Source organism: Moschus berezovskii, chromosome 12, assembly GCF_049115385.1.
Source record: "Moschus berezovskii isolate FMDL1 chromosome 12, NW_MosBer_1.0, whole genome shotgun sequence".
NCBI classification, from domain to species: domain Eukaryota; kingdom Metazoa; phylum Chordata; class Mammalia; order Artiodactyla; family Moschidae; genus Moschus; species Moschus berezovskii.
In genome coordinates this window covers 15,167,591-15,184,872 of record NC_142471.1, presented here as the reverse complement: position 1 = coordinate 15,184,872, position 17,282 = coordinate 15,167,591, and the positions used below count along the sequence as shown (strand labels likewise).

At 42.2% G+C, this 17,282-nt stretch overlaps 1 protein-coding gene across 4 annotated transcripts in view; it reads left to right on the top strand.

Annotated features, from left to right (window-relative positions):
• The window catches only part of FAM13C (family with sequence similarity 13 member C), a 147,485-nt gene that overhangs the window by 101,018 nt on the left and 29,185 nt on the right, over positions 1-17,282 (top strand). For all 4 annotated transcript variants that reach the window (XM_055425679.2, XM_055425678.2, XM_055425677.2 and 1 more), the window contains 2 exons: positions 14,693-14,903; positions 17,083-17,221. In XM_055425679.2, the coding sequence (XP_055281654.2) occupies positions 14,693-14,903; positions 17,083-17,221 (350 nt within the window). The remainder of the gene's footprint in view (positions 1-14,692; positions 14,904-17,082; positions 17,222-17,282) is intronic.

The window sequence follows — 17,282 nt, the reverse complement described above, 5'->3', positions numbered from 1 at the left end:
TTTACTTCAGGAGGAGAAAGGTGCTCAAGCTGGAGCTCGAGATGGGCAGAATGGGGACAGATCTGAGGGAGCTAAAGATGTTTAGAAAAAAGTGATAGAGTGGTTGCCAGCTTCAAGGCAGCGCCAGGACTGTGCAGAGGATCACCGACTGCCCCAGCTTTAGCACTAAAAGTCCCACGTGCTAGGGGATCCTCAGTCCCAGGCAGTCCAGGACAGTTGGTCACTCGCCTGTGGGCTGCAAGCTGCGTAATGTGAGATGGCAGCCACATGGTACGAAGGCCCCAGAGCCCTCTAACTGAGTCAATGGCCTCTCACAGCTGAAGCAGACGCTTCCACCGGACATTAAAAAGCTCCTGTTCTGGTGTTGTTGATTGGAAAATGGAATGAGGATTGTCTTTTCAGCTTCTCATCATTTTCAACATGTGTAGAAGGACTGTTTGACATTGTTCCACACGACTAAGTATAGTGATGCCTGTTCTGTTTGTGTGCAGGTGTTGGAGTTTTTAGTATAAGCTATCACTGGAGACTATTACTAGAAGTGATAATTTCAGGGACTTCCCTGGTGGTCTAGTGGTTAAGCTTCCATGCTTTCACTGCAAGAGACACAGGTTTTATCCCTGCTTGAGGAACTAAGATCTTGCATGCTTGGCCAAAAAGAAATTCCAAAGCATTACGTAATTAATTATTTTATTTTAAAAACTTGATTTTCAAGTTGATATTTCCATTTGGCTAAGAGCCTCGTTGCTAATGTTGATTGTTAGACAATACTCACATCATATATCTAGGAGCTGCTTCTGCTGCTGTATGCTCAGTCGTATCCAACTCTTTGTGACCCCATAGACCGTAGCCTGCCAGGCTCCTCTGTCCATAGAATTTTCCAGGCAAGAATACTGGAGTTGGTTGACATTTCCTACTCCAGGGGCTCTTCCTGGAACAAAGACTGAACCTGAATCTCTGGTGTCTGCTGCACTGGCGGGCAGATTCTTGACCACTGTGCCACCTGGGAAGCCTATCTCTAGGTGCAGTCTGTCATTATTCCCAAAAGAATCCTACGTGGTCTGCAGGTTTCTTCCTAACGTTGGAGTTGAAATGGGGCAGAGTCAAAGAGAACCTGACCTTCTCTGTCATATTTCAAGACACTGTCTATTTGACCAGACATTCTCACTTGGCAGAGCTTATTAAATGTACAGTTGTCTGGGCTGTCCACCATAAGATACAAAATTAAAGGGTAGAGATGAGGCCTGAAAATCTCCATGTTTGAAAAGCTCCTGTTGATGATTCTGATGTTCAGGGAGATTCAGGAACACTTTGTGGAACTCAGTATTTCTGGAAGGGCACCATGTAATTGTTATTGCTGCAGGTGCAGTTTATAATTGGGTTTCAGGAACAGGGAGCACCTCAGGTCTCCCATGAGGTGGGTCTGATGATCCACATAATGTTCCATCCTATTTGGCAGCAGCCCCCAGAAATAGTCTTTGAAAGTCAGTATGAGGGAGTCTTCAAGACCTCAACCTCAGAAGTGCCCAGAACTCCTAATATCTTTTAGAAACTTCATACACTGAGTTTGTGTTTGTGTGTGTGTTATTTCTAAATCCTTCTTGAACCTTTTCTGTTTTTTAGTATGTAGCACTAAGCACTAATGTGCTCTACCTAGAAAATGGCAATCACTGTACTGAGTAGTACTGCATCTTTTTGTTCTAAACTGGGTCCTTTAAAAGAGTGGTTCTCACCCCCCTCCCACACTCTGACCCCCTGCCTTCGGGACACTCAGCAACGTCTGGAGATATTGTTTTGGTGTCATCGCTGGAGTGTGAGTGCCACTGGCATCTAGTGGGTAGAGTCCAGAGGTCCTGCTGAACATCCTTCAATGTATGAGACAAGCCATGACCCCAGCACTGCCCCAGCAAATTGTTATCTGTTCCAAAATGTCAAGAGTGCCAGAGTTTAGAAACTCTGCTTTGAAGGTCTTTAAATGAATAACATCAACCTTAGCTAACAATGACCTCTTCTTTTGCACCAGGCATTGTTGCATGAATTTTCTTACTTCATTGCCACAACCACCCAGGAGGCATTATTATGCCCAGACGAAAGATGAGGAAATGAACTTGGAGACTGAATATAACTCATAGACGGTCCCACAGTAGTGAGCGTTAGCGGGTTCTGGGAGGAACGGGAAGGAGTGGGGAAATTTCCCCAGTCAGACTCCATGGTCTGAGTGTTTCACATGATGTTTCATTTGCCATCCTACCTAAATGTAAAGTCCACATAGTTCTAATATTCTTATATTTGGAATTGAGCCCAAAGGCAGCCTGGGTACACACTGTATAACTAACATGCTTTAAAGTCATTTTTAAAGTACATCCCTGACTGTTTAGCTAGAATAAAAACATCTAGATTTATAGCTGATTAACCAGGGCAGCCCCTCTGTTCCTATAGTCATTTCAGCTCCTCTGATCTTAACCATCTCTGGACCCCCTTGCCTTTCTCATGTGTATTTACCTGACCCACATAGTGTTTTCCAGATTAAATGAAATAGAATTTTACTTGTACATATGGGCACAGGTACTATATTCTTGCCAAATGATACTATCAGTGTAAATTGGGCAAAGTGTACAAGGGATACGTCTACAATTTCTCACAACTACCCATGAATTATGATGACCTAAATAAAAAACGAATTAATACCTAAAAATATGGGCAGTGGGAGAGTTTCATCAACTATTCAAAAAATAATTATGGTTGTTGGATTGTTTTCCATACTCTTCCTAGAAATGTACATTGTTTTCTTGACCTTTTTGTCATATCTTTTAGTCTATAAAAGCTCCCCAGATCCCATTTTCTATCAAGCTAATAGTTTAGTGCTGATTATCTGTTAAGTGTATATGGGTTAGTTTTCTCCATTGGCCCACACTGAGGGTCATTTGACACTATTGACTTTCCTCCTGGTTTGTGAGGAGCTTCTGTGGTTGCTTTGCATTTTACTCTTTGAAAAATACTAACATCATCTGCACACTCAGACTCACAACTCTATTTTTGCTTCTGTGTTGTTTTTTAAATATGAAAAAGATTAATTCAGGATCCATTAGCAAGGATTAGTACTGGCATGTCTCTCATAAAGACACTAATTCAACCCTGTTCTTTGGGGCCTATTAGTAAGTGAATTTTTTTATCCATTACAAAACATTTAGCCCAATCATCATTTGGTTTTGTTTTTAAATAACTTTTGGTATGAACACCATGCCATAGACTTCTTGAAAGCCCAAATGGATTATATTCATTGATTCTGTCTTGCTCAGAAACATAGCTCTTCATAGAACTTGATATGCTTGTTGGGTAATCTTGGACAGGTTATTTGACCTCTGTGCCTCAGTTTTCTTTTATTTGAAAAGGGGAAAAGGATAGTATCTACCTCTTAGGATTGTTGTGAGGATGACATAGCATAATACATATCAGGTTTTTAGCACATCACACGTGGTAAATGCTCAGTAAATGTCAGTGATCATTATTTAAAAAGCGGACCATTCAGAGCTTATATTGCCTTCCCTCCTGTTGATAATGCTTGCATTTGTCTTTAAATGTCTACTTTATTATAATTTCTGATGATCTGCAAGGTGTGGAAATGATATTTAGCACTGTTTATTCCCTAGGTCCTCTCTCGAGTCCTGCATTTGATTGACATTGTACTAGTTCCCTTAAGCAAAAGGTATTTATGACAGCATTAATCTGTCATAAATACCTTTTGCTTAAGGGAATCAAGAGCTGATGGTTGAATAATTACCTCTTATTAAAGTTGAAACTACATTAATTACCAGAAAATCTATCCTGTGCTACACCTATGACATAACTTGGGTAGAAAAGATCTTTACTGTTAATAAATTTTCTCTGATGCTTTTATCACCATCTTCATAGTCTCTGAAACAGGGAGCTTCACAATAATCCTTGTTTTCAAAATAAAGCATTTTTAGAAATGATTTCAAAACTCATAGATGACAATATAATTATCTGATAGCCATTTCTATAACTGCCTTATAAATAAAAATCCTGCAGCCTGACCCATCAGGTAATTTTTAAAAATTTTTTAAGTTCAATTTTAAAGTCAAGCCAAGAACTGTGGTGAATGTATGTTATTGTTCCATGTCCCCTCACTATACTGTTTACAGAGAATCTGAGTTTTGAAGAGGTTTATCTGGCCAAGCGGAGAAGGCAATGGCAAGCCACTCCAGTACTCTTGCCTAGAAAATCCCATGGATGGAGGAGCCTGGTAGGCTGCAGTCCGTGGGGTCGCTAAGGGTCGGACACGACTGAGCGACTTCACTTTCACTTTTCACTTTTCACTTTCTCATATTGGAGAAGGAAATGGCAACCCACTCCAGTGTTCTTGCCTGGAGAATCCCCGGGACGGGGGAGCCTGGTGGGCTTCCGTCTATGGGGTCACACAGAGTCGGACACGACTGAAGTGACGCAGCAGCAGCAGCAGTATCTGGCCAAGGACATGATAGCTGTGAACAAGTGGCATCTCAGACCAAGCTTAGGACTCTGACTGCAGAGCCTAGACTTTTAATCAGTGCGCTTATACATGTGTTAGGTTTTTAAATAATGGCTTTTATTTTTAAGCGGTTTTAGGTTTATAGAAAATTGAGCAGACAGTACAAAGAGTTGTCATTTGCCCCCTACACATCATTTCTCATATGCTATAGTCATTTTAAAAGCCTCCTTCCTGCTTATTCATTCTTTCATGCTTATGAAGAATAGTCTGGAAGAGATCAGACAGTTTGCCTAGATGCTCAGTGTCTGACAGTGCTCTGAACAACCCCCAAGCCCAAGGTGGACAACCTCTTCTGTCTCTTCCAGTTTCCTAGAATCATACTTTTCTGTGTCTCTGTGGAGGAACTGCAGGTACAAATTTTTTGACTTAATTTTTCATAACTGACATTGAATGAGCGTATGAAGATACAGTCTGCTTTGAAGGTTGGAATTTCTCTAGTCTTCCTGTTTGCTTTGTATATAATTTCCTTTTGCTTTTCAAAGCACATCGGCTCATTAATTAAAACCTTCTTTTGAAAATGGGCCTTGCTACCTTAATTGCAGATTTTTATCAGCTGTCCCATTGAGGTGTTCAGTTGTGCAGGAATCAGCTAGAAGATGCGGAAAATTGTTTAGGCTGAGAAACAATCAGTATTCCAGCACCCAGCTTTCTCCATGTACCAGGAGGATGCTTCTGAATCTTGGACACTCACAGGTGTTATTTGCTCTTTCTCTTCTCCCCTCCCCTGCTCCCCACAGCTTAGCTGAGCACTTGGCTCCACTTTTGTGACACATGGAAGGGAAAAGATGTTTTCAGAGATTAGACCCTGTTCATCAGCCATTTCCCTTGATTATTTCTCAGTGGTTCTTTGACAGCATGCATTTAGGTGACGTAGTTAAATCTTGAATAATCAGAGGAAAGTGAAAACATTCAACGAGTCCCTTGGTTAGACTTGTCTGTTGCTGCTGCTAAGTCGCTTCAGTCGTGTCCGACTCCGTGTGACCCCATAGACGGCAGCCCACCAGGCTCCGCCGTCCCTGGGATTCTCCAGGCAAGAACACTGGAGTGGGTTGCCATTTCCTTCTCCAATGTGTGAAAGTGAAAAGTGAAAGTGAAGTCGCTCAGTCGTGTCCAACTAGTAGCGACCCCATGGACTGCAGCCCACCAGGCTCCTCTGTCCATGCGATTTTCTAGGCAGGAGTACTGGAGTGGCTTGCCATTGCCTTCTCTGAGACTTGTCTAGAAGGTCATTTCTTCTTTTCTCCCCAAATTGTGTGTTTGGTTTGGTGCTGTATAGAAGCTGCTTCCAAAAATATGAATGATCCCTGCTTTAGATGTTCTCCAGAACAATGCCAAGCATGGACTTCTTCCATTTCTCAGTATGACAGAGATCCGGCAGTCTGACCTTATCCTCAGGGTGGGTCCTACTCCTGTAGCCCACAGCACAGTTCTGAGTTCGGGTAGAAGTCACTAACATCCAAAGACCTCAGGCACCTCAGGTTAGAAGTTTACTTCCACTGCAGAATAAACTCAACCCTTATCACCCTACCCTGCCTGCCTTCTCACCCACCCCAGCAGCATGGTGCTATGTGCTGTGTGTGCTAAGTCGTGTCCGACTCTTTGCAATCCTATGGATGGATTATAGCCCACAGGCTCCTCTGTCCATGGAATTTCCCAGACAAGAGTACTAGAGTGGTTGTCATTTCCTTTTCTAGAGATAGTGTCTTTGGTTTTCTTCTTTTTCTTCCTCCATAACTTTCTGGCTGCTCCTTTTTCTCAGGTACTACCTTACCACTTTGTCTTCCAGTGTCTCCATTTAGTCTAGTTGGAGTACTTTCTTCTGCTAAGCCAGTTATCATGTGCAATGAAAGCATATTTAAGATATTTAGTGAAATTCATCTAGACATTTAAATTTGTTGAACATTACTGTAATACCAAAAATTTGGGTGAGTTCAAACTGTTTCCGTTCCGTTCCGTTGCTCAGTCATGTCCGACTCTTTGCGACCCCGTGGACTGTAGCCTACCAGGCTTCTCCTTCCATGGGATTCTCCAGGCAAGAATACTGGAGGGGGTTACCGTTCCCTTCTCCAGGGGATCTTCTCGACCCAGGGATCGAACCCGGGTCTCCTGCATTGGAGGCAGATGCTTTAACCTCTGAGCCACCAGGGAAGCTGTTTATACCTCCCCAAATGATACCGTAAACAACATATTAGCAGAATGACAGTGTGATTTTCCTCTGCTTGGGCCTTTGTTGATACTACCTTTTTTAAACTGGAGGTCATTTAATCCTCATTTTTTACCATTTAAAAGAGAAAATACTTAAAAAGAACTATAAAAGTGTCTTATCAGGGTGCATGTAAGTTATAGGATTTCTAAAATAATTGGTGACAGTATACCCTGAAGATTTATGTACTTCAGTGTTATGTGTACTTGACAAAAAGTGTTGGCTATGTTAGATATAATAGCAGTGATTCAAGAAGACAATATTCCAGAATTGTCTTTCCATAATTCTCTAGGGAACAGGAGTGATAGTATTAAATTTATCTTAACTACTAAAAAAAAACCCTAAAATCTGGGTTACTATTTACTGATGGAAAATTTTTTAAATTAAATTTTATTGGAGTATATTTGATTTACAATGTCATGTTAGTTTCTATTGTATAGCAAAGTGAGTCAGTTATACATAAACATATATCCACTCTTTTTTAGATTCTTTTCCCATATAGGTCATTACAGAGTATTGTATAGAGTTCCCTGTGCTATACAGTAGGTTCCCATTAGCTATCTATGGGCTTCCCAGGTAGCTATGGGCTAGAGCTTAAGTGCCGGTACAGGAGACATAAGAGACCTGGGTTTGATCCCTGGGTCAGGAGGATCCCCTGGAGGAGGAAATGGCAACCCACTCCAGTATTCTTGCCTGGAGAATCCCATTGACAAGGGAGCCTGGCAGACTACAGTCCATAGGGTCACAAAGAGTCAGACATGATTGAAGTGACTAAGCACATTTTATACATAGTAATATGTATATGTTCATTCCTATCTCAGAATTTATCCCTCCCCTTTTTTCCCCTTTAGCTTTGTTTTCTACATCTGTGAGACTATTTTGTTTTGTAAATAAGTTCATTTGTATCATTCTTTTAGATTCTATATAAGCAATATCATATGATAGTTGTCTTTCTGAAAGTATTACAATCTCCTGGTCCATCCATGTTGCTGCAAATGGCATTACTTCAACCTTTTTATGGCTGAGTAATATTCCATTGTATATATGTACTATCTTCCTATCCATTCCTCTGCTGATGGACCTTTAGGTTGCTTTCATCTCCTGGTTATTATAAACATTGCTGCAATGAACATTGGGGTGCATGTTTCTTTTAAGTTTTAACTGATGGAAACCTAACTAGGAAGTTGCAACCAAAAATGCAGAGGCAAGGAATAAGTTTAGATCTGAGCTGAGGCTTCTTGATCAATGTGATTTTCTGGTTTTCAGGAAGGATTTTGGAATTTCTCATTGCTCAGCTGATGCAGTACCCAAATCTACTGGTGGTTCATTGGAATTGAAGTCAGTAATTGGCTCCTTCAAAATAAAAATGATTTTCACTACCCTGTTCCCTACTCCAGAAGCACAATGTAAATGGTGAAGTGCATACTGAGGTCAGACCCAGTTAGAATATGTCTCCTGAGATCCTCCCTATGCGTGTATAGGGCCTGCTGGGCACCACCCCCTGGATGATCAAAAGTGCCTCCTAACTCAGTGCATCCAGAACCAAACTCATTTCCCCTCTGGCTCCCCTCTTCAGTTTCCTAACTAGGTCAAAGATACCGTTGTAAATTCCAACAACAACTGTCATTTATGAGTTCTGTGTCATTGATGAGTTATTATGCCCCCTTCCCTAGGCACTATACAAAGCATTTGAGGTTCCTTATGTTTTTAAAAATCCTTCCAGCAGTTTGTGAGGTAGATACTGATGTCATTTTCACTTGAAAAAGATGGGGAAGCTGAGATTGAGAAAGATTGAATAATGTATCCCAAGTCACACATCTGCCGAAGAATCGACTTGATCTAGGTGTTTCTGAAACTGTAGCCAGTGTTTTTAGCCTTGACGGCGAACTGCCCCTTGGGATCTGCAGGGCGCTTGCCATGGAGCCCAGCCCTGCTTTCACCATGGCAAATTCCTCACCCCTCTGGCTCCCTGATATTTCCGGTGACTGTCTTCAGAAGCTGGCACATGAAATCCTGCTGGGAGGGCCAACCTTGTGCCATTTGGTAGCTTACCAGCTTCATTCACCCAGAGTGTGTCTTCATCGGTCCTTACTTTTACCCAACTGTCCTCACCTTAGAGACACTGCTTCCCTCCCAGTGGTCTCTGAGCAGACAAGCTTATCTATTTCCCTTGGCTTAGTTCTTGGGATGACTTCAAGCTCTCAGTGTATTTAGCCATTTAAATCCAACACATTCTGTAACTGAATCCATTATGCATCCATCAGATGTTTTGAGTTTGTTTCTTGGTTGTGTTTTGGTGGCCCTTTTCGTGATGAGGTTGGCCAAGAACTCTGATGGTTGAGCCTCATTAGAATCATGTACATGTTTCTGGCTTATTTAGTTTTTAATACCATTGAAGGCTGATGTTTGGCATTTTGCGATGTATCTTGGTGCTGCATATGGGCCCACTAGGATGGGCAAACCCAGAAGCGCAAATTAACAAATCCACAAGCCTAGGTCTAATTTGCGACTCAGATCTCAGCAGTCCATCTCAAGTGGGTGCAGAGATTTATTTAAATCTTAAATCACTTTATTTATTTACTTTATAATTAAAATTTTTATTGAAGTATAGTTGATTTACATTTGAATCACTTAAAAATTCACATTGGAAAAATATATTTTTAAAATCTGATTCATGTAACAGCTGTAAATAGCATCTGTTCCTGCCTGGGGTTGCAGCCAGCTCAGAAATGGGCTCTGGTCTTCACACCTGATGATAATGACTTGTCTCCGTTGTGGCCCCTACTGCTTAGTGAGCAAGCTGCCAGGAATTCTCTTTGGCCTGCAGGGTCGGAGACATGGACTCTTCTGCCTCAGGCGTTGGTCAGACCCCCTGGCCCCGACTGGAGTCATACCACCTTCCCTCCTGAATGTAAAATGATCACATTACTGCCAGTGTGGTTATTTTGAAGATTAAATCCTTGCAGAAACTCTAACTGGAAGTTTGAGTAGTGTGTTGGGGTCCTTTGAGGACCGGTGACCTGGTGGTCCGGAGACGACAGTAAGAGTGAAAGAGAGAAAGAGGCTGATACTCCCTAGTTTATGCAGAAAACCAATAAAGTTCTTTGCACAGGACTTGCGTCTCCCACGAAGGCACTGGGTGCCCTCTCGAGGGGGAGTGAAGGCACAGGGTGCCTTCTTGAGAGAGTCTTAGAAGCCTGGGCAGGAGAGTGGGCAAGATGGGTCTCTACGCTCTAAGGAATCAGCTGAGGAGAGAGAGAAAGAAAGACACGGGAACCCAAGCTCTGATGGAGCAAAGGTACTTTAATGATTTCTCTGTGAGTTTATAAAGGCTGTGGTACAAGAAATTTCTTTCAACAATGATGAAGATCAGAAAACCAAATGTACAGGAACCGTTACCAAGGGAACCAGGGGTTAATAATGGTCACAAGGTCAGAAGACAATCCGTATCTCAAGGAAAAGGGGGAAGAGACTAAGCAGTTTTGTCGTAAAGAGAATGTTTACTTGAGGAGATCCAAGCCTGTCTGTCACAATGACCCTGGTTTCTGGGAGAAGCTTGCTCACTCCACTTGAAAAGAAACAATGGACTTGTGAGAAAAAGCACGTAGGAATCCTCCTGTTAAACACTCCCTGAATGTAAAATGATCACATTACTGCCAGCCTCGTGTGGTTATTTTGAAGATTAAATCCTTGCAGAAATTCTAACTGGAAGTTTGAGGACATAGTGAGTCACTGCATAACTATCAGATATGAGGATTATTCTTATTTACACATAAGAAGTGGGAGGAGGCAGAATATGTCGAGGGTGTGCCGGCTCTCATTTCCCACATTAACCATTCTTTGTGGAGCTGGTGCTCAGTGAGAGAGGATCACATCCAAATTCCTTATTTTGATAATTGTCAAAAAATGATGGTTCTCAGGGCTACCACATTTAGCAGTTTCTTTGCCTTATGTCAATGTTTTGCCAAATATGCTATACAAAGAACGCATGGGTGAACAGTGTATTAATAGGAATTTATTTTAATGTGTATTAGTTGAAGAAATGTAACTAGCACATCAAATTCATGATTTCTTGGCCCTCATTGCCTAAGATGAAGCTGAAATTTAAAAAAAATTAGATTGTAATTAAGATTATATATACTATATAATCTTATATATAATGAGGGAGAGGGATAAATTAGGAATTTAGGAGTAACATATACATAATACTATATATAAAATAGATAAACATCAAGGACCTACTGTATAGCACAGGGAACTGTACTCAATATTTCATAATAAACTGTATGGGAAAGAATCTGAAAAAGAATAATTGAATCACTGCTATACACCTGAAACTAACATAACCTTATTGTGTTCAGTTCAGTTCAGTCGCTCAGTCGTGTCCGACTCTTTGCGACCCCATGAATCACAGCACGCCAGGCCTCCTTGTCCATCACCAACTCCCGGAGTTCACTCAAACTCATGTACATCGAGTCGGTGATGCCATCCAGCCATCTCATTCTGTCATCCCCATCTCCTCCCGCCCCCAATCCCTCCCAGCATCAGAGTCTTTTCCAGTGAGTCAACTCGTTGCATGAGGTGGCCAAAGTATTGGAGTTTCAGTTTTAGCATCAGTCCTTCCAATGAACACCCAGGATTGATCTCCTCTAGAATGGACTGGTTGGATCTCCTTGCAGTCCAAGAGATTCTCAGGAGTCTGCTCTAGCACCATAGTTCAAAAGCATCAGTTCTTCGGTGATCAGTTTTCTTCACAGTCCAACTCTCACATCCATCCATGACCACAGGAAAAGCCATAGCCTCGACTAGACGGACCTTGGTTGGCAAAGTAATGTCTCTGCTTTTTAATATGCTATCTAGGTTGGTAATAACTAAATCAACTATATTTCAGTAAAAAAGAAATTAAGATTATATGTCTAACATAAACATATATACATACATAAATTTATACATATATATTAAAAATAGGTTTATGTGGAGATGGCAAGAATTTTGTAGGGGGTACAGTTTTTTTCCATTTCATCCTCATAGTCTTGAGAAGCACCCACCATTATTCTCCCCATTTTACAGATGAAGAAACTGAGGTTTTAAAATGTTCACTTTTTTCTGAAGTGCCTCTTAACAGGTGGAGGACCTGGGATTCGAACTCACAATCTTTCTTCTCTTGTTCTCTCTGTGGGGGTTGTTTCTTACTTCCCTTCTCAAGTATCCTTTTTTTCCGCACATTTTTATATTAACTTTTATTGTTTTGTTCTTCCTATACAATTAAGGTATATTCATTACAGAAACTTTAGAACACCCAAGGAAAAACAATTTATTGAGCTAATGCATATAACGTGAGATTATGTGCATTTTAAGCGTCAGTGATACACTGTTTTTAACTATCGGTGTGATGTCGTACAGCGGATCTCCTTTGACTTTTCTGTCACAGCCCTGTCAGATGATCCAAACAAGGATGTGGTGAGAAATCAGTGAACACACTGGAGCCCCACAAGGAAGTATGAGCACTCCACACTCCTGGTTCCCAGACCCTCCCTCAGAACCATACTGCATCACAGCATGGACCTTGTCGAGCTGCCCCTTCCTTTGGAAAGTGTGTTCCTGGGGTCCCATCAGAAGCCACTCAAGTTTAATATTGCCGTAAGCTTCTCCCTGTTGGGGAGCCGGGTCTGCAAGTGGAGGCCTGGGCTGTGTTCCCAGGATGGCAGCAATGCTGGTTGGCACTAAGGCTACCCTGGCTGCTTCTGAGCAAGGAGCTCAATGACCCTGTCTCCAATAGGCTTGTGCCCACAGGTTCAATTAAGCCACTTCTCAACTTCGATGGTTAGACAGAGAGCTCAGGTGCTACCCGATCACCAGTTTCTGACTGTCGCTTTTCAGCTGGTCACTTTGGGATCTTTCGGGCCCACCACCTCCTTCAGTGGTGATCTGCGGAGAAGAGAGGTTGTGATGTTAATGGCACCAAAAATGCCACAAAAAACAGATGCCGCTTACGTGGAGATTTACAGTTACAGTTGCAGCACAGTTCAAAACAAGCCATTCACAGGGACCTGTGGTTTTCTGAAGTCATGTTTTAGGTCTCTGTGAGTTTCAGAGGCTGAGCTCTTTGTTCACCCCACGTTAGTCATGTGCCTAGGACCTCCAGTGCCCCCATTCGTTATAAAGCACCACAGAGAGGCTCCTGGCCTCTTAGTTTTTACCCTGGCCCCACAGCTGAGCTGAAGGCCAAAGATCCTTTCCAGTTTAGCAAGAAATACGCTGGTCCCATGTGCTTGATAAAGATCTTTCTCTTCCTCATCGTTAATGCCAGATGATACTACCCAGAAATAGGTAACATGAATAAAGTGAATTTCTTCTTAGAGTCTACTGTTTTAAGAAGAGGATTTGGTGAGCGCTCAGACACGCCTTGGTGGATGGTGAAGGTCATTGTAGTATATGCTGTCATTCGTGTCACTCCTCAGGGCTTCCTCCAAATGGCAGTGTTTTCTGGCTAAATTATTCTTAGCAAGGGTGTCGCCTGTGGTGAGTTGTGTTAGTCACACTGCCTGTGGGCCTGGCTTTGGCATTCATCCGACTCCAATTTTTCCCCAGCCCTCACCCCATCCATTTCTGACCAGCCTCAGGCACTGACAAAAGTGCTGTCGGCAAGCCTCAGAGGCCCGATAGGAGGCATTGTCCACCCTCCCAGCCTACAGCCAAACAGGGGAAAAGCTGCCTGAAAACATACAAGGACCTAATCCAACCTTTGTTGCACAAAGCAAATTGCATTTCAAGCTCTAGAGAACATGAGCCATTCATTCTAAACCTGACTAAGATTCATCAAGTACTAAATTGTGATAAATGTTTGTTTTGGAAAAGTGAATTGTCAGTATTTTCAGATTTGCTTATTCACCCATAAAGGCTGTGTTTTTCCTCTTTCTTTAGGAAAGTCAGAATAGGAGAAAGCTTCGAGTTGTTCTAACCTGTTTGCTGGGCAAAATTGAGAAGGTTCTGACATCTTTTTGAGTAGCTCTGTACAGCACCATAGGATGGAAGACTCTTAACTCGGCGTCCTCCTGTTCCCCATCCCCCTCCCGTCACCTGGGTAGCACAGGGGTGCCCCAACCCTGGACTGACCCTGGTTGGGGAGCTAAAGAGCTTATTTAAAAGGGGAATGATCACAGACTTCAGGCAGAGAGATTGTCTTACCAAGGAGAGGGTTTAGAGCAGGTTTTGTTCTTGGTTTTTGTCCCAAATAAAATGGTATGTCAAATTTTAGAGAAGAACTGGAATCATTTCTAATCCCACCATGCTTTGTAGTTGCTCTGTAGCTTCTTTGATCATTTAGTGTGTTTATTTGTGTACAGAAATGTGTACCATCTTGTGCTGAAATGTGTGGTTTTCTCATTCAGCATATTCTGAACGTCCTTTCATGTAAATGAGCAGAGTTCTCCATCACGTTTAAGGAGTGCCGCGTACTTCTCTGTCTGGGGGCTCTCCACCCGTCTCTTCTGCCTTTGTTTCTGCTCTTTTCTCCTCCCCACCGGCTCCTCCCCCTTCCTTCACTGGCAGCTGTTATAACTATTCTCCCTCATCTTTTGCTCCAGTTCCGTGTAATTGTTTTCTCTTTTTCACTCTAACATTTCATAATATACTCTCTGACATATGTAAATAATATGAAATAAAGAGAGGGTTTTTGTAGTTTGGGGCTATGCCGATGCTGTAATTCAGACCGAAATAATCCGCGCTTCCATTTTTGGTGTGTGTTGGCCTTGTAATATTTTCTGTCCAGGTTCTGTGAGAACAAACATGACAGTATTTTGAAAGGCTTTCATATCCCCAGAAGGAAGAAATGACAAAAAGGCGAGACATTATAATGAATGTTGATGATCTTTGTTTAGGAACATGACAGTCTCAAGCCCTCTGTCACTTCTGAGATGCGATGATTTATCTTATTTCCTCAGAACCTGCGCCCGTGCACAGAGATGGGCAGAATGGAGCAGACAGTGCACCAGAAGACGTGCACTCTGTTGAGACTAGCAGGCTGCTCTATCACATCACCGACGGCGACAACCCGCTGCTGTCACCACGATGCTCCATCTTCAGCCAAAGCCAGAGATTCAACTTAGACCCTGAATCAGCCCCTTCTCCACCCAGCACTCAGCAGTTTATGATGTAAAAAAATCTTGTTCTTATCTTCACTTCATACAGTTTTCAAATACTCCATTTATAAACTACAGTGAAGTGTGTGTCCAAAATAGAGCAAACATGCCTACCAAAAGCAGCTGCAAGCCCTGAACCATACATGGCAAAAAAATCAGTGTACTTTCTAGTTAAGAATGCCATTTGAAGCTTTCTTGTCTCAGTATAGAACAGTCTTTGGGACTCTGTGGGAGAGGGTGAGGGTGGGATGATTTGGGAGAATAGCATTGAAACATGTATATTATCATATGTGAAACGAATCACCAGTCCAGGCTCAACGCATGATACAGGATGCTCGGGGTTGGTGCACGGGGATAACCCAGAGGGAGGATATCGGGAGGAGGGAGGTGGGAGGGGGGTTCGGGAGGGGGAACTCATGTGCACCTGGGGTAGATTCATGTCAATGTATGGCAAAACCAACCAATATAATATTGTAAAGTAATTAGCCTCCAATTAAAAAAAAAAAAGGAATGGTCTCAAGAAACAAGCTGCCCTATGGCTCACATGTTTGAATGTTTTTTTTATGAAATGATCAGAATCCTAAGAAATGTGCACATGCAAATACCAGAAATGCCATTTTTGGTGAGCTCACTAAGCATTATTTCTGTGTCCAGGAGTGGCCTCATTGGATGGATTGTGGCAATGCTTGGCAAGTTGTCCATCTCAGTTTCTTCTTAGGTTCTCGAAAGGTGGTAGCTTACAATAGCTCCCCCACAAAGAAAAAAGTGAAACTATGTGTTCTTCTTCTTCTTTTGTTAAGTTCCATTAGTAGTTTTGATGCATAGCTAAAATGAGTCTTCCCTTGACTAAATATCAGTTCAGTTCAGTTTAGTTCAGTCACTCAGTCGTGTCCGACTCTTTGCGACCTCATGAATCACAGCACGCCAGGCTTCCCTGTCCATCACCAACTCCCAGAGTTCACTCAAACTCATGTCCATCGAGTCGGTGATGCCATCCAGCCATCTCATTCTCTGTTGTCCCCTTCTCCTCCCGCCCCCAATCCTTCCCAGCATCAGAGTCTTTTCCAGTGAGTCAACTCGTCGCATGAGGTGGCCAAAGTATATGTGCTGGGAATTCCTACATTCTCCTTAATACCTCCTACTGTCACTCATGAATTTATCCAGACCTTGTTCCGTGGACTCTCTACTGATGTACTTGAGGGAGTTAGTGAATTATTACTATTTTTAAGTATGTTAGGTGAGAAAATAAACATGTTTTCTAGAGAGGGAGTCCATTTCTTTTATCAGATTCACAAAGGCTCTATTATATCAAGAAAACTACTCATCTGAATCCTTTTTGGAAATATTGTTAGTCTGGGCTCAATCCGTGATGACTCAGATGTAAAGAATCCACCTGCCAATGCAAGAGATGTAAGTTCGATCCCTGGATCAGGAAGATCCCCTGGAAAAGGAAATGGCAACCCACTCCAGTATTCTTGCCTGGAATATCCCACAGACAGAGGAGCTTGAATGGGGCACAGTCCTTGTGGCTGCAAAAGACTGAGCACAAGCATATATGCATGCCATTTATTGAGGATAACGCTGTCTCATTAGTCTGAAACTGGCATCGTCCATGATTTAGGAAATCCATTTCCTAGACTAATATTCTGACCTTTGTAGACAAAAGTCCTTGATAACATTTGCCTATAACAGAGTTCTCTGAATCAGGGGTCTCCAATACCCAGCAGATGCTACCATAGGAGGCTCATCAAATGATGAACTGGCCTCTGAACTTCTCTGATAATCCAGAAAGCTGGGTTTGTAGACAAGCAGCAGTGTTTACTGGAAGACCATTGTTTGTTCTTTTAATTTGTTTTTTCATTGGAAGAATGTTGCTTTACAATATTGTATTAATTTCTGCTGTTTAACAAGGTAAACGAGCCATAATTGTTTTTTTTTTATAAGTTATATCTTTTTAAAAACATTTTCTTGGAGTATAGTTGATTTACAATGTTGTGGTAGTTTCAGATGTACAGTAGTGTGAATCAGTTATACATATATGTGTATCCACTCTTTTTTAGATTCTTTTCCCATATTGGCCATTGCAGAGTATTAAGTGGTATTCCCTATGCTGTACAGCGGGACCATATTAGTTATCTGTTTTATATGTGATAGTGTTTTTAATGATTCTCTCCCTCTGTGGATCACTGCAGGCTCCGCAGTTCTTCCCGGTGCAGCTGTGGTGATGGCAAGGAGCCCCAGACCATTACCCAGCTCACCAAGCACATCCAGAGCCTCAAGCGGAAAATTAGGAAATTTGAAGAAAAATTTGAACAAGAAAAGAAGTACCGGGTAAGGCCCCTGTGATTTGAAATGAGTGGACTGTGTCAGAGGTATATGGGCTTTTCTATCC